The sequence below is a fragment of the Podarcis pityusensis genome (assembly GCF_964106645.2).
Source record: "Podarcis pityusensis genome assembly, chromosome: 4".
Taxonomy (NCBI): domain Eukaryota; kingdom Metazoa; phylum Chordata; class Lepidosauria; order Squamata; family Lacertidae; genus Podarcis; species Podarcis pityusensis.
This window is the reverse complement of record NC_138027.1, coordinates 24,081,386-24,094,878: the sequence shown is the minus strand read 5'-3', so window position 1 is coordinate 24,094,878 and position 13,493 is coordinate 24,081,386. Positions and strand designations below refer to the sequence as shown.

Sequence of the window (13,493 nt, the reverse complement as noted above, 5' to 3'; positions counted from 1 at the left end):
ACTGCAGTTTGTGAAGGATTCTGGTAACTGTAGCTTTGTGAGGATTTACCTAACAACTCTCAGCACTTTTAACAAACCACAGTTCCCAGGATTCTTGGGGGGGGCTGTTAAAAGTGATGTATGAGTGCTTTAAATGTACAGTGCACTTTGGACATTGTCTGTGAGCCATGGGTAGCCATATCCAGTGCTACTTTTCTGGAAAAAGAAATGCCAGAATCTCACCACAAACACCTCCCTCATTCTCTTAAAATGGCAATGGCGCCCACCTGAGAGGTGCCCAAACTAAGTTCCAGTGAGTTCCAGCTGGGGGGGGGAGCCCTAGCCTTATGCCCCACAAATATGTCTAATCCCCTTTTGAAGACATGAAAGTCAGTGGCCGTCATTACAGGAGAAAATTCCATAATTTCACCATGCACTGTTGAGGGGGAGTGTTTCCTTCTGCCAAATTCCTAATTTTGTATTATTCGGGGTGGGGGACTATTTTTTGTTGATATTACCTATTTCTCTCTCGACAGTTCCTGCAGTGACTAGCGGGGGGGGGGGGCAAGAAATGAACCTTCAAGTTTTGTTTTTTGTAGTATTGGGGTGGCATAAGGGGCTGGAGACCTACTTTCAGGGAATTTGGTGGGAATAATGGCCTTGAGGAGATATTTACAAATATGGTTATGGTGGAAGCCCCTCCTGTGTTTTCACACTGCTAGATACACCAGTGCAACTGTTTAAATGCAACACTGGAGTAAAAAGGTAAAGGTAAAGGACCCCTGGATGGTTAAGTCCAGTCAAAGGCGACTATGGGGTGTGGTGCTCATCTCGCTTTCAGGCCGAGGGAGCCAGGGTTTGTCCACAGACAGCTTTCCGGGTCATGTGGCCAGCATGACTAAACTGCTTCTGGAGCAACGGAATACCATGATGGAAACCAGAGCGCACGGAAACGCCGTTTACCTTCCCGCCGGAGCAGTACCTATTTATCTCCTTGCACTGGAATGCTTTCGAACTGCTAGGCTGGCGGGAGCTGGGACAGAGCAATGGGAGCTCACCCCATCGTGGGGATTCGAACCGCCGACCTTCTGATTGGCAAGCCCAAGAGGCTCAGTGGTTTAGACCGCAGCGCCACCCACATCACCTGTGATGGAAGTGAAAAGCCCAATGGAGAGGGAAACCAACACACACTGTGGTATGGAGCCATTATCACTGGCTCCATTTGCACTAAAAGAAACCCACTGAAATTAACTAACATTGACTTGCTTAGTTGGATATAACTTTGCTGGATCCAACCTGCTGCCTTGGAGCTATAGCTACTGTGCCATCCACTAATTCTTCTACAAGCCAAGCAGAGAAAGAAAACGCATGTCACCACAACACACACCCCCATGCATGGGGGAGGTTAGCCACGAGCATGGTGGGATTTCTTGGCAGATCGACATTGCAATCTGCATCCCACTGCAATTCTTAAGTTCAAGGGAGCCTTCTTAGCAATACTATCGAGCCTGCTTCAAACCAAGGTGTTCTTGGTGGCTGGTCCTTTAGAAATGCACGAAAGTATCTCTTAGAAGCTCTTCCTGTTTGGGTTGGCTTTGGCAACGGGCTCAAAGCAAAGCCAGCAAAGATCGGAGAGGAGGGCTTTTTGGTATTTTTAAAGGCTGCAACCCTAAAGTAACTTACTAGGAAGCAAGTGGCAGTCCCACTGAGTTCATTTGGCTTAATATGAAGCTGGGATGCAAATCTGAGTTAGGTTGCTGTCCTAAACATGCTCATAAGGAATAAGCCTGACTGAAGGCAGGGGAAATCATTTCCAACCAAATGCACATGAATAGTATTATTTGGTTTCAATATAATACTTTGGTATGCTGTTTTTATTTTGTTATTTGACATAAGTTTGGAGAATGGGATGAGCTATAACACCTCAATACAAGCTTCCATTGTCTAATTAACATCCACACACACCTTTGAATGTTAGAATGCTGTTGTAAGTTAACTTTGAGCCTCAGGCTGATTTTCTAGGGGGTGCAATAGGTGCAAGGGAATCTTGGGCCCTGGGTTCTCATCAGGTTGAAAGGTCATCTGTTGCCATTATTTTAAAAAAAACCAAAATCCTATTGCTATAGAAATAGTATAAATAGGAATAATTGAATAGAATAAAAAATAGTAAAAGCAGCAAGAAGCCTGAGTTGATGAAGAACAAGGGGACAGAATTTGCATCCTGGATATATACTATTAAATCCATTAGGCCTCACTTTGCATATGCACATGCACTTAATATGCAAAATCAGAAGATCATCGGCCCTGTTGACACTTTGCCATAAGCCCACATAAGCTGAAATTCAAAAGCATTCTCTGTAACTTCAAATTACAGAAATCACAAACCAATGAGTACTCTAGCAAGGTCAGTTCAGCAAGGAGTAAAAAGGACTGAAGTTACAAGTCATGGGCCCCTTCCACCCCTACTGATGGTGGTGTAATTAAAATTAATGGACCGCTTCACAACATAAAATCATCAAAGTAGTGCACACAATAAAAACAGAATAAAACACAAGCTCTTAACACATGCATATGGCGCAGTGGGCATTAGTCCACCAAATCTTATGCCATAATAAAATTTATTAGTTTGTGCACAGACTCAAAAAAGTATTTGTTCAATGGCCAACCTATGCTGCCCAAATTTATAAAAATCATAACTGGGCATCCCCAGCTTGCTGGAACAAAAATATCCTGCCAGTGATGGCTGTGATCCTATTTTGTCTTACCAGCCACAGGAGGCACTTTCTAAAGACTTAAATTAAGAGTGCCTGCCCACCACCTATGAACAGCTACTGCAATTCATCTGCAGCAGCAGGACTCAGCTTTCCCCCCCAGCCTTTGCAAGGAGGCTGTCGCTGCTGCATCATCACCTACGTGCAAACGGAGCTGGAGTCACAAGCTACGCATGGAAGGTCACAGACTGCAGGAGAAGGACATTGTGCAGGTGTGGGATTTTGCATCACTTTCCCTTGCCATCATATAGAATGAGTTCTCTCCCGTCCAGGGATTTTTGCCTGGAAAACGCAGGTACGGCAAACTCTCCCTGAAGCTAACAGGATATGTAATTGCCAATCGCCCCCTCTTTCCAAAGGGCTGGCTCCTATTCCAGAACAGCACGAGGCTTTGAAAGTTAGCTGGCGCCTTTTATTAAAGAAAACTGTAGCGCTACAGAAAAGCACAAGCGCTATACACACAAGTGCCAAGTTTTGGTCATCATCAGAGCAAGCAGAGGTGTGTGCATATAGAAATATATATACAGGGACAGTTTGAATGGGGCAAATATGGCCCCATTCCCCCAGAGAGATCAAGGCGACATTACATGCTGCTCACCCCTTTTATCCTCACAACAACTCTAGGAGGTAGGTTAGTGTAAAGACAGGCTTCCTCAAACTCAGCCCTCCAGATGTTTTTGGCCTACAACTCCCATGATCCCTAGCTAGCAGGACCAGTGGTCAAGGTTGATGGGAACTGTAGTCTCAAAACATCCGGAGGACCGAGTTTGATGAAGCCTGGTGTAAGAGAACATGCCTTGCCCAAGGTCACCCTGTGAAACTTCCAACACTTCCACATTGGACCTCACATATTGAACATGGACCCAGCACCTAGTGCAGACTCAGGACCAGAGGTGGAAGGTAGATTCTGCTTTTGCTGCACCAGTGCCCTTGTATGCAGTGCTTTCCCCAGAGGAGGCAGCAGAATGGCAGCCATCAGTTGAGTGGAAGCAAAGCACTGCGCTTAAGAGCTAAACCTACTGAGTCTGCTCCATCTGCATACAGGGTTCCTCTAGAGCAAGGGTGGGGGGACCTGTAGCCCTCAGGAGCCTATTGGAATATAACTCTCATCGTCCCTTGCCACAGGCCATATTGGCCAGAGCTGATGGGATTCCAGAAACATCTGTTCATCTAGTTTGTCAAAGCAAAATAGGTAGAGTAGACATTTCTCTTTGTCCTTTCAGACATACTCAGTCCCATTCAAAGTTCCTGGGTGTAAGGCTACACTAAAAAGACTTGGGAGAGGAAACGGTCTGGCTTAGCAGCATTTTGCCACAATGAGTTTAAAGCTTAGAGGCTAAAATGTTAGACTGAACTATAGAATTGTAGAGTTGGAGGGTACCCCCACGGTCATCTAGTCCAACCTTCAGCCATGCAGGAATCTCAACTGGATCATGCATGACCTCTGCTTATCAACCTCCAAGGAAGGCGAGTCCATCACCTCTCTTTGGAGTCTGCTCCACTGTTGAACATCTGTCAGAAAGTTATTGCTGATGTTTAGTCGGAATCTCTTTTCTTGTAACTTTGGTTTGGGTCCTACCCTCCTGAGAAGCAGAAAACAAGCTTGCTTCATCCTCCATATGACAGCCTTTAGACCTTTGAGGGTGGCTATTGTATCTCCTCTCAGTCCCCTCTTCTCCCAGCTAAACACAACCATCTCCCTCAACCGTTCCTCACAGGGCTTGGTTTCCAGACCCTTTACCATCTTGGCCACCCTCTTCTGCAATGTTCCAGCTTGCCAATTTTATAAGTGGACACGCCACCCATAAAACTGGGAATTAATAACCTACCTTGTAAGGTTGGTTGTGCTAAAGAAGAGCTCTGAAAAGCAAGCGCTCTATAAATGTTGAAAACTGAAAACCATGTACAGCAGGGGTAGGGGACTTGTAGCCCTTCAAATGTTGCTGGACTACTGTCACCATAATTCCTGGCCACTGCCCATGCTGACAGGGGCTGATGGGAGTTGTAGTCCAACACCATCTGGAGGGCTGCAGGTTTCTCCAACCCTGGTGTAAAGAATCAAAGAAAGCCTCTGATGGCATTGTGCAGTGGCTGGTATTCCTGGACTAGGAGACCTGGATTCAAATACTCTTCCCTCAGCTACAAAGCTGACTGGGTGACCTTGGGCCTCACTCAGTTTAACTGACCTCACAAGTCCTTAAAAAAGGAATTGTGCAAGCTACTCCCAAACACCTTGCAAGGTAGAGCAGGCTAAAAGTTTAACAACAGTCTTATTATTTGCACCCCACCCATCTGCCTGGGTTGCCCCAGCCACTGGGGGGGGGGGCACCAACAGAAGAAGAGTGCAAGCTGCATTTTCACTCCTACCCACTAAGGAGAAGGGCGTTGGGGGGCGGTGAGAAAGGAGAAGGCAGAAATCGGTTTTAAAGATTGCAATGACATTGTGCAATTAAGCGGGGTCATTCCCCAGAGGGAGGGGCTTGCCTGCCTTCACCCTCCCGGGTCCTAAGGCTGCTACATTTTACCCCTTGCGTTTTTCCAGAGGCCTCGGCCAGGTGGGGGAGCAGGAGGTGCTGGACAAAGGAAGGGGGGGTCGCCCTCCTTTCTCCGCAGGATGCGCCCGAAGAAGCTGCTTTAGTACTGCAGGTCCCGCTCCTCTTGCTTATCCGAGTCATTCTCTGCAGCAGCAGCAGCAACACAGGATTTTTTACGGCAGCGGCGCCCAGCCCGGGGAAGTAGGGGGGGGGGGAGGGAGTATTCCGTTGCAGCAGCCGGATCCTATCCTATATATAAATGAACTGGAAAGCAGGGCTTGCTCCGCAGCTCAGCGTGCCTCCGGATTGCAGCCCCGAGACTCGTCAGGTGCACTGCAAGCGGGCGCTGCAAGGACCCTCTGCAGCAGCATGTCGCTCGAGGACACGCAGCTGCCGGCGCGTGACGACACCTGGGGAGCGGAGACGCCCGCGCTCCGCCGGGGATCTATGCACCGTTCCATTTAAAATAATGGGAAAGCGATCGTTTATAGCGGGTCCGTGACGCGCATAAGCACGTGCGAAAGCCCCGCCCACGCTTCCCCTGGGCGAAAACTAACGCTGCTGCTGCTGAGCGGACCGCGAGTGCGTGTGAATCCAACTAGCCGGAGGGCGGGGGCGGGATCGTCCGGTGCTGCCGGTTGCTTCTCTGCTGGGAGCGGATCTGGCCGGAACCCGGACGAGGGTTGACTAGCATGATTCCTTAGCAGAGCTCGCTCTCTCTCTCGAAGGGTGGGATTTTTCTCCCTCTATGCAGTGGTTGTGCTGACGCAAGAGCAACGCTACCTTCCCCCATCCCCGGTACAAAATTCCTTAAGTTTACCAATATTGCACCGTCAATGTCCTACCTACACCAAAGGCACACGCAAAAAAAAAAAAAAAAAAAAAAAACCACCACCCAAAAAAAATCCCCAATAAATTCCGACATTCCCCCGAGAGATAGCATCCACTTTGATCCCGCGGGGATCGCGTTCCACACTGGATCTCGTAAAAGAGCTTGCATTTAAAGGAAGACGTTAAAATGGTAAAAGTATCACGGGTCCCTGAGCCGGTGCAGCTTGATTTATGACATGTCCCTGGCACGTGTCTAAAATAGGCTTCCCGTCTAAGGTTTCTTCTGAGAAGTGGGGGGCGGGGTGCATAGCCAAAGCAGGAAACTGGGTCCCTGGGTCCTATTTCCGAGCATGACTTTTAAAACCCCGCCCACCCACAAATACTCAAATGCATGGAGAAGCCTCCTCTTATTCTGGAACCAAAAGCTACCCAGCTAAATTCGGATTGGAAAGGAGGGTTGCAATCCTGTAGCTGCTGGCTTGGGAGTCAGTGACCTTTAACTCAATGGAGCTTACTTTCTGAGTAGCCTTGAGTTGCGGAAATGCACTGGTGTTGGGCAGCTATATTAGCTGGGGCCTTTGGGCAACTCCCGAAATACAAGTCCCTGGGGCTGGTTCTGGAAACGCATAGGAATGCAAGGACACATGGACACATGCATTATGAAGTTTGGTTTAAAAATAACTGACAACTTGAATAATAAAAAACAAACAAACCTGGGAATTGTAAGGATGCTGCAGTGGTGAGGGAGCCAAGATGTGCCCATACTTCTCTTGGCACACAACATAACTGTAATTCCCAGCATTCTCTAGGGCAAACTAGAACATAATTACTTTAGAGTTTTACCATCTTATGTTGATGCCAAGATACAAGTAGTTCAACAGGAATTACTTCTCAAGATAAAAAGTAACCCAATAGGAAGTACACTGAAATGTACTAGACTTGGACTAATGTCAAGTCAATATTTTTAGGATTGGGTAGGCTGCAGTATATTTTGGGGTCACCTGTCTGCCCTGCCTGCTCCCAGTTAACCCACCACCATCATAAAAAACCAATCCTTTTTAGAGTCCTCTCTCCACCTTTTATACCTTACCTAAGCAGGCGCTGCATTAATTTTGCATTCTGTACAGAACTTAAACCAGCTGAAATGGTTCAAGGATAGCATAAGGGCCAAGCTTATTATGGAAAGGACTTTTCTGACCTTGGTTTCTCAAGATCTGCAATGAAACCTGTTCAGAAGATTCCAAAGGCTAATTTATTTTATGGAATATGGATTTGGCTGGGTTGTTTGATCCATTTGCAGCTGCTTGCTTTCTGCATGTGACATACTGGGAAATGTTGTAGTTTAAGAACCTGGATCAGGCCAGTCGCAAACTTGGTCTAGCATCCTGCTTTCACTGTGGCCAGGAGATGTCTACATAAAACCCACAAGCAGTGGCTGCAGCACTCTCCCTACTTGTGCTGAACTGGTTGGTATACAGGGGCAAACTGCCTTGCATAGTGGAGACAGAACAAAGCCATCATGGCTAGTGGCCGTTAATTGCCTTATTGTCCATGACTGTGGCCTGACCTCTTGATGTCCCTATGGATGTAAGCAGGAGAAGTTTCTATCCACACTGCATTCAGCATTCTGTTAACGGAATAATGCATGCCTGAAACCAAGAGTCCCTTAGAACAGCTTGACATAAAAGCCGGTTGTGGGGCCCTGCAGCTTGAGCCTATGCAGAGTTACCCAGACGTTAGCTCCCAGCGAAATCAGTGCCCAAATACAGGGCACATATGGGAGGTTTGCAACTTTAGCTACAGACTAGAATTCTCACAATATCTAAACCATCTTGCCTCTCCTTCCCATTCGGCCCTAGATCCAATAGTCATCGCCTCGCAGGGAGAGCTGCAGCTGAACAGATGGTGTAAGGATCCCACCACATTAAGCGCCATGAGATCACAGAGGTTTTTTAGTTGTCCACTACACATAGCCTTTCCAAGTAAGTGGCAGAACAGTTCTATATGGGGCAACCAGACACAAATGAGGACAAATTCCCCTGAACTTCTGTTGCACAGGAGGAGCAGGAGCCATTTCCCCATCCCTGCACAATAAGCTGCACTCTACCAAAACACATTTTTTAATAATAATAATTTTTAAAAACTCCACAAACTATTAACAAGTACAGGCATTGTCCTTTTTTGCACTTGGCCACCCTAGACCAGCCTTTGCCAACCTGGTGCCCTCCAGGTATTTTGTACTATCAACTGGGGGCTGATGGGAGCTGAGGCTGATGAGAATTCTCTAAAATACCTGGAAGGCACCCAGGTTGCTGACTGCAGGCCTAGACAATGATCCCTCCATTCTCCACCCCTTAAATCAGTAGCAGCCTGTGGTATTATTATTATTATTATTATTATTATTATTATTATTATTATTATTTAGAATCACCTTAATTTAAAGAGCAACAATCTTCCAACAGATAATGAGAATATTAAGGAATCTTAACTACAAGGACATAGTTGTTACTGCACTGCATCTCTTCTCGGCGCACCGTATCGGGAAATCCACCTTTTCGCATGTAAAATGAGCCGCCTCCCCCTAACGCGGGTCTTCTGCAGCTCTGCAGAGCAGCAGCAGCTGGTGCGATGGCCCAGCTCAGGCGAGCGGCTGGGAGGAGAGGAAGCGGCGGGGTGTAGGACCCTGCAGTGCCCTCCTGCTGCTGCCAAGGCCAATGCGCGCGGTAGCAGGAGCGCCAGCTCGGCCGCCGTACACCTGCTAGCGGCGTGAGCCCGCGGGCTGCCGCTGGGCTCCAGCACAGCGTGCAAATCTCGCCTCTTAACGCACCAGAGCTTCCTGCTTTTGATCTCGCACCAGCCAGCGTACCGTAAAGACTGCAGCCCCGTCCTTGAGCGCGCATGCACATCCCTGCACCAGATCTCGCCTCTGCTGCTGCTGGCGTGCAGAACCACCCCGGAGCAAAAGGGGCGTGCGTCTGCATAGACGCATATCTACAGAAGCGCAAAGCCAACTTCTGCATAATCCCTCAACTTTCTTTCTCCATTTGAGAGCTGCCGAGGAGATCTCTGCTGCTTTGCGCCCGCAGCCCTCAAGATTACATACCTAGCGCTGGGATTCTTCGCAGACTTTCGCCCTCCTTTCCCTTCAGCTGCATTCAAGAACTATTCTCGTTTTCAGGTGCATGTGTTCCTAAGAGAAAACGGCGCCCAGGCCTGAAAAGGGAACGTGTACTGCATATTGCAACGCAGAGAACGGAAAAAAAGATGCTGGCAATACTAGCCCTACCGAGAGTAGACCTACTGAACTTCATGCACATGAGGGCCATTCATTGTAACCTGAGTAGGACTAGCTAGCACCCGCTTAGGACCCCCTTAGCCTCTGGCGAACGAAGGGTGACACCGGATGACTTTGCATGTAACGACCGGTTCGAATCTCCAATGACCCCTGTGAAGCGCATCGCTTCCTCGCGAGCCCCGGCATTATCTCCCCGGCTCTCGAAAGCAATAAAAGGAACACAGTTTAGAGCTTGTTCAACATCTGGCATTCAAGCATGGCGGTGGAGAAGGAAGGGGGGAGAAGCACCACGGGACCTTTTCTTTTTCTTTTGTTTTTTACTTTGTTTTTACGACCTGGTTTTAAGTGCTGTCAGGTGGATTCACTCACAAGTTAACTCCTTCCAACAGCCGCTACCCCCCAAAGTGGCATTATTTTACCACCCAGACCCCCTTCAAAAAAACTCCAGATTTTTTTTAAAAAAATAAAAATAAATCAGGCCAGCGCCAGCCCGTTGTAAGAACTCAGTGGCATTTTGAAGCTACTACTTGCGTGTGGCCACAGCATCGGAAATACCACGTGAAGTCCTCCGACGCCCCTCTATACTGCTGAGTCACAAATAGGAGCCCTTGGGAATGAAATCGGCAGAACACGAGACTCTTAAATCTCAGGGTCGTGGGTTCGAGACCCACGTTGGGCAAAAGATTCCTGAATTGCAGGGGGTTGGACTAGATGACCCCCGGGGTCCCGTCCAACTCTACGGTTCTGCGATTCTAACACACACCTTCCCCCCCCCCCCATAACTCTGAAAGGAAGTCTGCGCCTGCAGGCGTGGAGCTCCCATTGGATACCTGCGCTCAAGCATGTGGGCGCACAGCAGAGGGACAGAGGCGAGGGAATGCCTTCTTTAATGACCAAGAGATCTGGGCTTATGATGCAGGCACCTACAGCAGCGGGGGCTATTCGCAGAGAGCTCTCTCGGCAAGAGCCACTCACTGTAGGGGGATCCCTCACGGTGATGGGGGCAGGATAAAGGGGCGGGATCCTGGGGGGGGGGGCAATCCAGACCTATCTACGGAGGCAGGTATTAAGGTTGAGGTGGAGGAAGAGTGCGAGGCACTTCATTCGCCCTAGGAAGCCGCGATCCTTCCCTATTAAGAAAAAATAGCGACTGGCTTTGAAATGGGAAGCACATTACTGACTCATCGGGAGAACGGGCTCTATTAACCTTATTTATGACAGGACACCTTACGCTCACCTCTATTGCCCCCTTAGCCACAAACCTAGAGGAGCGGCAATTCTTTTAAAAATATTTTATTATTTTTATTATTATTATTATTATTATTCCCCAGACTTGTGGCTCTTTGGTGAAAAAACTCTTACTTGCACGCTTGCAGGGGTGTCCCGTTTGCATGCCATCTGCAAATCCCGGAGGCATTTCCTCTTCCGAGCTGTTTCAACAACAACAATAATCCTCAGCATCGACTCTCCATCCCATTTCCTCCCGACCAAAAAAAAAAATATATTATTTTATTTGGTTGTGGTTTTTTTAAAAAGGACCCAACTTCTGTCATTGTCAGCCCCACGGCCACCAGAAGGTTAAATCGCCCATACCTACCAAATCTGCTGTGGTCTTGCCTGGTTCCTTGGATCGTACCATTGGGAAAAATCTCTAAATGAAATCCAGTCCTGCAGTAGAGCTGCCTCCGCCTCAGGATCCCCTTTAAGTGATCCAGGTCCGTCACCGCAGGGCCCCGGGGTAGCCCACCCGCTTCCGCCTGGCCCAGGTGGTCGCTTAACAACACGGGGCTATCAGCCGGCAAGACGGGGACGTTCCCAAAGGGTACCGCATCCTGGACGCCGAAATAGTTCCCAACTTCACCTAAGGGAGCCATCAGGAGCGAGGGGGAGGGAGGAGAAGGAGGAAGGGGGGAGGAAGGCGAGCTCGTTTTTGAAGCAAAACTGTAGTGCCGGTGCCCAAAAACCCAAGGTAGAGAGATCTTTTTCTTCCCCCCCTTTTTTTGGATGGGTGGGGGGGGGGGAGGACGTGCTCCCACTCCACTCTCCCCTCCCACTTGTAGTTACATGGAGGGGAAGAATGTCCTTTGCTTTAATCCATCAATAACAATAAGTAGGATATATATATTTTTGAAAGTGATCTGCTGCTTCGACTTGTCCCAGGTTCAAGGTCAAGCCGCTGTTAGTCTTAAGAAAGCGCCGCACACGGACATATTTATAAACACATCAGACGGGTCTGGAGGGGTCCAGGGCGAGGGATCATCTATATTCCTCCAGCTCTTAGCAAGCGGTGGGGTCTTCTGCCCATCCGACCGTAATGAGGCTAAAAATCCGTAGTTTCTCCATGGGGCTTAGGAGCAGCACCACCATAGCAACTTCGCCGCCTGAGGCTTTTTTTCTAATGGGAGCTGCACGCACCGATTATTGTTATATAGGCAGATATATTTAAGATGCACGGGCGACGCCAGGATTTTTTATGGATTCTGACTCCAGGAAGGCATGCGCTGTTTTTACTCTGTAACTGGCTGCATACATCAGCATGGACTCCTGCAAGGAGAAAAGCGGGAGAAGAAGAAAAAGAAGAGCAGGGTGGGTGGGAGATCTCACGTTGGCTGGCTGAGACGAATCCCCCTCTCCACCGCCCGGAAGGGAGGGGAGAGATTTTTTTTATAATTAAAAAAATCCAAATAAAAGAAAACTTTTGCCGTCCAGATCCTATTATCCCGAATTCTCCTGAGGAGGCACCGCGGGTGCCTCTCTGGGCTCAGCCGGGCTGGCGATCCGCGCCGAACAACGCGTCCCACGGCTGCTCTCTCTCGGCTGCCTCGCCTGGGAACAGGTGCCGCTTCCGCAGGGCTCCCGGTGCCGCGCCGCCGCCGCTGCCGCTGTCCTCCAGTGCCGAGCTGCGGCTCTCGACTGTGCCTCTTCCATCCAAGCGCGCAGGGAAAAGTGGCGCAGGAAGAGGCATTGGGCTGGGTTTAAGGTAGTCCAGCTTGCGGGCGGACACGGATTCCGCCCAGGTCCTAGCGCGCAACGCTACCTGCTGCATCAGAGCGGCGGCGGCGGCGGCGCTCCCTTTCCATCCCAGCCAGCTCAGTGCCACCGAAGCGCCTCGCGCGAAAACCCAGCCAGCCAGTCTCTCCCTCGCTCGGGCTTTTTGCTGGTCTGCGGCACGCCAGCCTCGGCGGCGTTGCAGCTTGAAAGCGGCGGAGAACTTCTCAGCCGCGCGCGGATCCAGGGGCTCCTGGACGCAGGAATTAAAACCGGGGGTGGGGAAGGAGATGGGGGGTGCAGCACGCGCGGCGCTGGGTCAAAGCGTGTTTTGTTTTGTTTTAAGGCGGGGATCCCGGGTTTAGGTGCTGGGTCATCCACTAGCGCGGGGCGTCCTTCCCGAGAGGAGGGGAAGAGCGAGCGAGGAAAACCTCTCCAGCCAGCCCGGTTCTGTGCCGATTTCGTTTGCAAGTCGGTCCCCCGCGCGGCGAGCCTGCTGCGCAGCCTGGGCTTATATACTCAAGAGGTGTGCACGCTTTATGTGCGCGTTTCCTACTCCCGAGTCAAGGTTGGGCAGGGCACGATTACTTGGGAGTAAGTAAGGCTCGCCGTGCACAGTAAGCGGGGTGAGCAGACGCTCCTTAGGATCGGGGGCGAAGGCAAAAGCGCGCGGCGCGATCGGCGCGCGGAGCAAACTCCTGGGAGGTAAAACGGGCTGCGATCCTGCGCACGTTTACAAGGGTACAAGTTCCGCCGAATTCAGCGGGGCTCTGGCCAAGGGGGTTACTATGTGTGTATGTGTGACTGCTCTGCAGGAGCGCTCACTTGCTAACCGGGCGCGCCGCTGAAATGCGTCTATAGGATACTAGGGAACCAGATACCGCCCCGCGGTCTCCCGCTTCTCCTGCAGCATCCAGCAGCCCCGGGCCCTTGCGAGGGAGCGAGGAACTGGGGCGGGGCGGAGCCGCGAGAGGACTAGTCCCGCCCCGCCGCACGTGGCGAGGCGCCCTAGAGGCGCCGCCACGTGCTCCGCTCCGCGGGGAAGGGCTTTTCCGGTCGCCACGCCTGTGGAAACTGCCGTCGGGAAATGGCTCC

At 50.1% G+C, this 13,493-nt stretch overlaps 1 protein-coding gene across 2 annotated transcripts in view; it reads right to left on the bottom strand.

Moving 5' to 3' along the window:
• FGF9 (fibroblast growth factor 9) overlaps nt 1-12,126 on the bottom strand; it is a 38,842-nt gene extending 26,716 nt beyond the window's left edge. Inside the window, exon 1 of one of the 2 annotated variants that reach the window (XM_081003656.1) lies at nt 11,008-12,126. In XM_081003656.1, coding sequence (XP_080859782.1) covers nt 11,008-11,284 — 277 coding nt within the window. In that variant the 5' untranslated portion in view covers nt 11,285-12,126. Of the gene's footprint in view, nt 1-5,275; nt 5,368-11,007 lie in introns of those variants that run through there. The other variant, XM_081003660.1, reaches the window with a different exon arrangement.
• Between the last annotated feature and the right edge of the window lie 1,367 nt (nt 12,127-13,493).